The 9,628-nt window shown below is 39.7% G+C and overlaps 1 protein-coding gene across 1 annotated transcript; it reads left to right on the top strand.

Moving 5' to 3' along the window:
• Positions 1–4,480: 4,480 nt before the first annotated feature.
• LOC149068373 (uncharacterized) lies at positions 4,481–9,388 on the top strand. The gene is made up of 3 exons (XM_089251932.1): positions 4,481–4,969; positions 6,032–8,162; positions 8,391–9,388. The coding sequence occupies exons 1-3, from the start codon at positions 4,481–4,483 to the stop codon at positions 9,386–9,388; spliced, it is 3,618 nt and encodes a 1,205-aa protein (XP_089108058.1).
• The last annotated feature ends 240 nt before the right edge of the window (positions 9,389–9,628 follow it).

The following is a 9,628-nucleotide window of genomic DNA, read 5'->3' as shown; positions in this document are numbered from 1 at the left end:
AAGAAAAACAATGCCTATAACACAAAAATATGGAATATCATTGAGAAAAATTATTAACAGATTAATTAAAATTTCAGAAGTACCCATGATGTCGAATTCACACGCGTGATTGTGAGTCAGGGAATCTTCTATCATAATTTTTTTTTTTTTGTCGGTGACTTTACTAGATATATACCAGCAGCCACACAATTTATTTATTCGTGTTTTTGAATGCACCTCAAATTCATCCAGAAATTCTTACCACATTTCCCAGGAGATCTCGGGGAATAGGAAAAATGTTTCAAGTAATGGGCCTTATATTGGACGCGTCAAAGAAATTTGTTATCAATAGAAGAATACGTCTTGTGTGGACGACTACAACTATTAATTTTTTGAACAAAATTGAAATGCTTGAGAAGAAATATTAATTTCCCATTAACGCTTACGTATGGCAGTAGCTAAGTTCGGCACAACTCTAACAACATAAATACGTATTTACCACACTTACATTCTGGCCCTTTTTTTCTTCTTTTTTTCAAGCCGAGCACAACTCAGGTCTATCGCCATGGGCAATTTACTACCTAGTTGAGTTGTGCCGGAAGTGTAAGTATGTGTACCTAACAGTCTGAGTGCGTATCTAGTGTTGTGTATGATTTTTCAGTGCTGCCATCTATATCTCAGAAGTGAAGTGAGTGAAGTGTAATGACTGAATATTTGTACTGTTTGTAGGACTGTTGCTCTCTGTGGCGAGACTTTTTAACGGTGAGATCGACTCGCATTCACGCCTTGAAGTTGGGAACCACAGAAAACCAACTTCAGCCGACCACCACTGTGGTGACGGTGGGGCTCGAACCCGGGTCCCCACGATGCGAGTCCGTCACTATGACCACTCGACCACCACAGCGGCTACATTCTGGCCTCGTGTTCTAGCATGTACCGAATAATTCCGCAGAGGAATGTGTACGAGGTGCATGTACAGTTAAGTACTGATAAAAAATTAACCGACTTCGCCAGAAAGATCCGTCACCTTGAACAATTCTTAAAATTATCATCAGGCTGTAGAGATTAGAGAATTTATGGCAGCATCCTTGAGATCAGAACTGTTGTATCTCAAAGCGTTCCTATCCGATCACGAGGGATTGTGGAAATACTCGAAAATGCCCGAGAACAACGGTTGAAAATCGCACAGTACATTAATACGGTAGCACTCAATTATCCGAATCAATTGGATACAGTCCCCATCTGGACGATCAGATAATTCACGGAATGAATGTTATTTCTTAGTGAAAAACGAATTTTGCTTTAGTATGTAATATAACTTGATGACTATTAAAACAATTTTGTTCACATTTTGTACTTGCGTAGGCCTACTGTATTAAAATGTTTCATTGCCTGAACATATCGGTTCAGTCAGTTGTTTCAGTGAAGTCGAAGCGATCCGGATAACTGGAGTCACTGTACTTTCAATAAATGTAATTTTATCTCTGAAATATGTTTTTGCACCCCTAAACACTATCGTGGCTAAACTCTACGGCATGGATTTACAACTGGTGTTCCATGAGAAATTTTTTGGGGTTCCGCGAAATCAAACGTCATGGATCCCTAAAACGTTTTGGAACCCGGTGAGGTTGCAAATAAAAAGAAGTTGTTCTTGTTACAGACGCTGTTCTTCATTTTGCACCTTGACAAAAAGTGGCACATATTTTAACAAAATTACCACTTCGAATGACCAAACAACAGTGGAAACGGTATTAGTAGTTTTATCTCTCCCGACCCGGGTAGATTTTCGAATGTAAGTATGCAAATATGTAAGCTATTACATCCGTCTGAGTATGAGGCCACAGAACATCTCTTTGCCCTGGGAACCCATGATGGGTCACCCTTAATGTTGAAAAAGCCATGCATAAAACCCCTACAAAAAGAAAGCTCATTGAATTCTATCCCAGGGTAGGGATGGACAGAGCCGCTACTAGGAGACTTCAGAGGAAGGGGCTTCCCAGAATAGTTTGTTAGGTATTTTCCCATATAAAAGAACTACTTCAAAGCATAAATAGGGACAGAAACCAATATCTCCAGCTTGCCGTATTAATTGTGATTATACAGAATGAGACAGAATTGTGATTACAGTCGGCCCCCCCCCCCCGTATTCGCGGGGGTTACGTTCCTGGGGTGGCCGCGAATACGGAAATCCGCGAATAACAGAAACCATAGGGTTTTTTTTGTTTATCTCGTTTATTGAGCGTCATGAGAAGAGCAAGGTGACGCAGAGGTAGAAGGGAAATGTATAAAAAGGTGCAGTGGTTGTTGGCGATGCTTTCTGAAAGGATATTGTGATTTCTGTTTGATGTTTCTTCTTCTTCATATCATCAAGTATGTTGGAATATGTTGACAACCCTTCCTCTACTAATTTTTCTGCATGTGAAGGACGTACCATAAAGGCATCGGTGAACTTGTCTTCTACTTAATAGCCGCCACGGCTCTAGTTATGACAGTAATGGCATTAGTGATGGTGTAATTCTTCCATACCTTCAAGACATTTTATGGATTTGCATCTTCTATTGCGTGTACAATCATCTCCATTGAGTGGCATGCATAGTGAGCCTTCAATGTTCGCTTTACCCCCTAATCAAGGGGCTGAATGATAGATGTTGATTAGGAGGCATATAAAGGAGTTCCACACCATCAGCTTTGAACGCATTGACATCTTGTTGTACAGGAGCATTATCCAGTATCAAAAGAACTTTGAATGACATGTCTCCACTCTCAAGGTACCTCCTGACTTCCGGAACGAAACACCGTTTAAACCAATCCAGGAAAAGTGCTTTCATAGTCCAAGCCCTTTTATTGTTCATCCAAAATACTGGAAGCTTTGACATCCTTTCTCTTCAATGCTCGCGGATTCGCAGATTTCAAAACTACGGTGGGCTTTACCATGTACCCATACGCATTTGCACAAAATAACATAGTAAGTCTATCTTTAAACCAGGCGCTCGATTTTCTTCTTGATTGATTTTCTTCTTGCGGCATTTTCTTCCAAAATAGTACCGTTTCGTCAACGTTAAACATCTGCTGAGGTGCATAACATTTCTCTTCAATAATTTTCTGCAAAGTCTTTGGAAATTTTCTAGCTGCCTCCTGGTCGGCAGAGGCTTGTTCGCCAGCGATTTTTACATATTGTGTAATCTGAATCGTTTCTTAAACCTATGAAACCAACTTTTACTTGCATAAAATTCTGATGAAATAGACGTTTTACCAGCCCTTCCCTTTATAGAAGCGTAAAATGTTATCGCCTTTTCCGTTATAATATTACAATCAATTGGAATACCTTTTTTTGTAGCACTCTTGTACTCACAAAAAACAGCATTTTCTGTACGAGAAACACATGGATCCAGTAGGCGATGCAAAGTTTTCGCTGCCTCAGGTGCAGCTACAGCCACGGCTGAACGAATTTCTTTTTCTTGATATATCTCACCGTAGATTCGTTGATTCCGTAATGGTGGACCAAAGCACGTATTGACTTACTTTCACCAAGCATAGTCAATATATTGTGACGTCCATCGAATCCTACCCCTTGAACTTATGTGGACTGTCCCGGCGGGTGCAGACAAAACATCTGCTGGTTGTAAACACCTGCTCCTGTAGAAGTAGTACGCCGTCGTCTAACGAGAGATAAGAACTTAGGCAGAGAGAGAGACGAACCGAGATAGTGAATGGATGTGCGACCAACGTGGTCGACACTAAAGTATTTTAATTAAAATGTAGAATGTACATATATTGTTATTTAAAATTAAAAATCATTTAATCAAGAATAATGATTTGTTATCTCATTGGCAAAAATGAGTTCACCACTACGCTACAGCTAAAAAAATTTGGTGGCAGCGGTTTGGATGTGTTTCACGTCGTTCCGATGTTCTTCTTCGTAAAAGTTTTTGACTGTTGAAGTCTCCAACAGGAGTTTCGAATTCGGCCACCCGTGCCGTCGAAAGATTTGGTCATCAGTGATCCGGCCATCCGTGCCGTGGAGAGATTTGGCCATCCGTGCCATCGAAAGATTCGGCCAACCGTGCCGTCGAAAGATTTGGTCATCAGAGCCATTGAGGGATCCGGCCATCCGTGCCGTGGAGAGATTCGGCCATCCGTGCCGTCTGGATAAATCTCGGAACTCTGGAGGAATTGGGTCATCAGCTCCGTCAGGAGAACAATAAGTGCCTTGAAGTAGAGTAGTGTGTAAACAGCAGTTTCACCCAGTGACTTTTGCGACAGTGATAGTTATTGTTGGGATCATCAGATCATCTCGTTAGGTTCTAAGTCTCTCCGAAGTCCGAAGGGGTAAGTGCCATGATTAAGGCAAAAATTTTTCTTTTTTGAGGCACAGTATTGTTTAAAATGTACCGCAGTTGATTTTATTTATTTGTGGTAGATTGCATATTTTGATTATTCTTGAAAAATAGCTGAATTACTTTTATTTTGAAGTTAGTTTGTATAACTAATATTATCAGCTATGACATTCCTTGCAAAAGCTAGAAAAGAAGATTTGAGGTTGTTAGCGGAAGAGTTGGGGGAGAATGTGAATGATAGAATGAGAATTTTGGATCTAAAAAGACTGATTATGAATTCAGCAGATTTTGAAGAAGAGTTTGTTAAGGGGCAATTTTTTAATATTGTCGAAGAGCGAGAGGCTAGGGAGGAATTAGCTAAGAGAAAACTTCAGGAAGAAATAGAAGAGAAACAGAAAAAAGAAGAATTCGCGAGAAAACAAATGGAGGAAGAGGCAGAAGAAAAAAGAAAAAGGGAAGAACGGGAGTTTGAATTAGAGAAACTACGCTTAGAAGCAGCAATAAAAAACGAGGGTCGAGGTTGTTTGGATTTCGATATAAGAAGCGGTGGGGGAAGTTATGAGCTGACAAAGCTTGTCCCCAAGTTCGATGAAAAGGAAATGGATATCGCGTTGTTTCTTGCTTTATTTGAAAGGCAAGCCAAAAGAGTGGGGGTAGAAAAAAAAAAATGGGTATCAGCCATGTTGGCTCTTTTACCACCCGACGTGGTACAACTTATAGCAAAGGAATCCGAAGAAAATTTTGATAACTTTGAACACATCAAAATGGTTCTCCTAAACAGGTTCAAAATGACCCCAGAAAATTTTCGATTAAAATTTGTCAAACATCAGAGAAATTCAGCCAAGCCGTGGCGGGATTTCGTTTTTGAACTTTCTAAATATTTTGATGAGTGGGTGGAAGGTTTGCAAGTGACTGATTTTGAAGGGCTAAAAAAATTGATGGTCACAGATCAAATAAAAAGGCGCGTTCCACCGGAAATAAGAGAGCATTATATTGATGAGTGGGCGAAAATTATCACTCCCTATGAATTGGCCGAAAAATTGGATGCGTACGAGAATGTTAGAGAAGGGTCGAAAAACCCTCAGGACAAAAAGTATAGCAATAATAGATGGCAATATGCAGAAAAAAAGTTCCCTAATAAATCTGCTCACTACGAGAAAAAAGATCTACAAAAACAAGAACATAGAGAATTTGAGAAACGTACAAATACAAATACAAATACAACGCCACAACAGGCAAATTGCCCAACGAGGTGGCTGACTTAAGAACATCATGGATCCCCGAGTCCTACCTACTAATGGTACATCACACCCCTCCCCCCCGCGGAACCCCCCAACGAATCGGTACATGCGGGAATGTGCGTGTACGTGTAGTGAAACCTGACGTGAAGTTTTGTTGTTTCTCTGTAATGTTTGTTACGTGTAGTGCTGCCATCTACCACAAGTTTTTCTAACTATGAGTGAAGTGTTATGATTGAATGATTTATCGTTGTAGGACTGTTGCTCTCTGTGGCGAGACTTTTTAACTGGGAGATCGGCTCGCATTTGCGTCTTGAAGTTGGGAACCACAGAAAACCAACTTCAGCCGACCACCACTGTGGGGTTCGAACCCGGATCCTCGCATCGCGAGTCCGTCACTATAACCAACGTAGGTCCCTTAAATGCTATCAATGTGGTTCGCCATCGCATTTACGTCCGAACTGCCCAAAATTGAAGCGAACATCAGAGGGTACAGTTAATTATGTTAATGATGGGTCAAAAGATCTTTTAGACCCATATACAACCCTTGGTAGAGTAAATGGCATTCCTATGAAAATTTTGAGGGATTCGGGAGCCACAATAGATATAGTTTGTGAGAAGCTTATCACTCCTGATATGTTGACAGGTGAAAACATATGGCTTAAAACGCCGTTAGATCCTGATCCCAAGTGCCTACCCTTGGCACATGTTGAATTATGCGGTAGTTTTGGAAAAATATGTACCAAAGCAGCAGTCATTAGAAACGAATTAGATCAGGGGCGGTATCTCTTAGGAAACCGTACGGCGGAATTATTGGAAGGGTGTGAGAAGCCTTGTTTTTTGTCCCCAGAGGCGTTGAATGCCGTAGAAACAAGGGCTCAAACGAAAGCAAAGTTTAATAAGTGGATCATCCCAGAAGAGAAAAATGTTGAAGTTCTCGGGGAGAGTTGTTTAGGCGCGCAAGAAAATGAAGAGGCAGGTGATGATCGTCTGTTATCAGATATTATTGTTGACGAAAGTGATAATCTTCAATTGCCAGAAATCAGTGAAGGGGCTGAGGAATTGTCTTTGTTGAAGGTTAGTTCTAAGAAACTATCTAAAATGCAGCAGGACTGTCAATCCTTAAGGGAATTAATGGCATTAGCCCAAAAGCCTGTAAATCCTACTGCGAAGAAAACATATGTTTTTGAAAACAATCTGTTGTTTAAGATGCATGAGGACCACCTCGGAAACATAACAAAACTACTACTAGTACCGATAGAACTCAGAAATGGTGTTAAGGCACTTTGCCATGAAAGCACTTCGGCTCATGTAGGAGTTACGAAATCAAAAGATAAGCTTTTGAGATATTTCTTTTGGCCTAGGTGTTATAAAGATATGGAGGAATATGTGCGTACTTGTGACCAATGTCAAAGAGCGGGAAAACCTAACGAAAAGAAGAAGGCACCTCTCAAATTGGTTCCCATTATTCAGGAAGTATTTTCAAAAATTAACATAGACGCTTGTGGACCTCTTCCAGAGACTCCAACTGGGAAACGGTACATCATTACAGCCATGTGTCTATCTTCTAAATACCCAGAAGCTATACCGGTCGTTGATATTAAATCAGTGAGTGTGGTCAATGCACTACTCGAGATATTTAGCAGGACAGGTTTCCCGAAAGAAGTACAGTGTGATCAAGGGACGTCGTTTACGAGTGCTCTCACTTCGGAATTCTTTCAGAGATTTGGGGTTAAGGTGAGTCACAGCTCCGTGTATCACCCACAGTCCAACCCTGTGGAACGGTTTCACAGAACCATTAAACGTTTGTTGCGGTGTCTGTGTGAAGAATCTGGGCCCGATTGGGAAAAACACCTTCCGCTAGCATTGTTAGCGTTACGTACAGTTACACACGAAAGTACAGGGTTCACTCCTTCAGAACTAGTGCACGGGAAGAATCTAAGAACTCCAGAAACATTAGTGTATGAACAGTGGACACAGTCAGGGGATGAGGAAAGTCCTGTTACAGAATATGTTCTTAAACTCATAAATAGGATGAAAAGGTGTCAGGACTTGGCAGTTAGCAAAATGGAAGAATTACAGGTAACTAGAAAAAAATGGTATGATAAAAATTCTGTGAAAAGGGAATTTAAGCAAGGTGACGAAGTACTAATTTTTGCAATTTCTAAACCGAATAAGTTAGCAGTTCAGTGGACTGGTCCCGGTGTAATTCAAAATAGACTGTCCGAGACGAATTACATTGTTAAGCTTCCGGATAGAAAAGAACAAATATATCATGTAAATATGCTAAAACCGTATTACAAAAGACCCGAGAGCATTAATTTCTTGGATTGCGTAGGAAATGATGGGTACACGGACAATGATATAGATTTTCCCCATTTGGATACCAATCCAAATATTTTCAATTTTGAAGACATTGCCCAGAAAAGCAACTTGCTTGAACGTATAGATCCCCAAAGAATTGAACAATTGCATAAACTGTTGAATAAATATTCTGAGATGTTTTCTAACGAGCCAGGAATGACCCATCTGGTTGAACATGATATCACGTTGATAAATGATAAGCCCGTCAGAGCTAGGCCATATAAGATTTCTCAACGACAGAATGGTATTTTAAAAACTGAAATTCAACGAATGTTAGATTTGAAAATAATTGAAGTAGGGGAATCAGATTATACCTCACCAATGATCTTAGTTGAAGCACCACATAAGGATCCCAGACCTTGTATTGATTATCGCCGGTTAAATGAGGTGATACGCACCGAATTTTTTCCATTGCCAAATATCGAAGAAAGGCTTGAATTAGTTTCATCAGCAAAATTTATTACCTTGTTAGATTTATCCAAAGGATACTGGCAGATTCCATTGAGTCCCACAGCTCAAAGATTTGCCGCTTTTGTTACCAGTTTCGGAACGTACAGGCCACTACGCATGCCATTTGGTCTGAAAAATGCTCCATATTTCTTTAGTAAACTTATGGCAGAATTACTAAGAGAATATGAAAATTTCGCTGTACCATACCTCGATGATATAGCTATATTTTCTGAGTCATGGGAGACACACCTGAAACATGTCGAATTAGTGTTAGAACGCTTGAAGGGAGCTAAATTAACACTAAAACCATCAAAATGTCGTTTCGCCCAAGATCATGTCAAATATTTGGGTCATATAGTTGGGCAAGGGTATAGGAAACCATGTGAAGCGAAAATAGAGGCCATTGAAAAGTTTCCTACTCCAGAAACCAAAACTGAAATCAGAGCTTTTTTAGGATTGGTAGGGTATTATAGTCATTACATTCCTATGTTTTCGGTATTGGCTGCACCGTTATCAGAAGCTTTAAAAGGGAAAGAAAAGAAAGGAGAAATCATCTGGACTCCTGAGTGTAATGCGAGTTTCACTTGTTTGAAAAACAAGTTAATTAGTCAACCAGTGCTATATGCACCAGATTTCTCTAAGCAATTTATTGTGCAGACTGATGCGTCAAATATGGGAATGGGTGTAATTTTAGCTCAAGAGGATAGTGCAGGAGAAGAACATCCTATACTTTTTCTCAGCAAAAAGTTTTCTCAGGCAGAAAGAAACTACACTACTACTGAGAAGGAATGTCTGAGCATTGTTTTTGCTGTTAAACGTTTACACTATTATCTAGATGGTCAAAAATTCTTGATTGTCACTGATCATAATCCTCTCGTGTGGTTACAGAAGAATTGTAGCACAAACCAGCGTCTGATGCGTTGGGCATTGTCACTCCAACAATATGACTTTCAGATACAGCACAGACCTGGTCGCAAAAATAGGAATGCTGATGTGCTAAGTCGTAATATTCCCGAATGACTTGCAATTTGTTGTATGTTTCGAAAATTTTATGTATGAATGCTTTAATTTTTCTTATTTTTTGTGTTATATTATTCCATTATAATTGCAGAGTTTAATGAAGATAATGAAGAATTGTGTTTTTTTTGTGTGTTGTTCAAAAATTATTTTGAATTCGGTTATATATAAACCCAGAAAATTCTACGTATCATATTATTTTTTTTTATTTTTCAAATTTACTTTTCTGTGATTTAATTGCGA

This window comes from Pholcus phalangioides, unplaced genomic scaffold (assembly GCF_987345545.1).
Source record: "Pholcus phalangioides strain wild (caught in Gottingen) unplaced genomic scaffold, Ppha-v1.0 ptg000027l_1, whole genome shotgun sequence".
NCBI lineage: Eukaryota > Metazoa > Arthropoda > Arachnida > Araneae > Pholcidae > Pholcus > Pholcus phalangioides.
Note: the sequence above shows the minus strand (reverse complement) of the source record. Positions and strands in the feature narration are given on the sequence as shown.

Bases quoted from the DNA above. Each gene is read 5' to 3' on its own strand.
- LOC149068373 (XM_089251932.1), top strand. From the start codon at position 4,481: ATGACATTCCTTGCAAAAGCTAGAAAAGAAGATTTGAGGTTGTTAGCG. The intron at 4,970-6,031 runs GTAGAAAAAAAA...CCAAAATTGAAG, and splicing joins GGCAAGCCAAAAGAGTGGGG to CGAACATCAGAGGGTACAGT. The intron at 8,163-8,390 runs GTATTTTAAAAA...TTACCTTGTTAG, and splicing joins GATTTCTCAACGACAGAATG to ATTTATCCAAAGGATACTGG.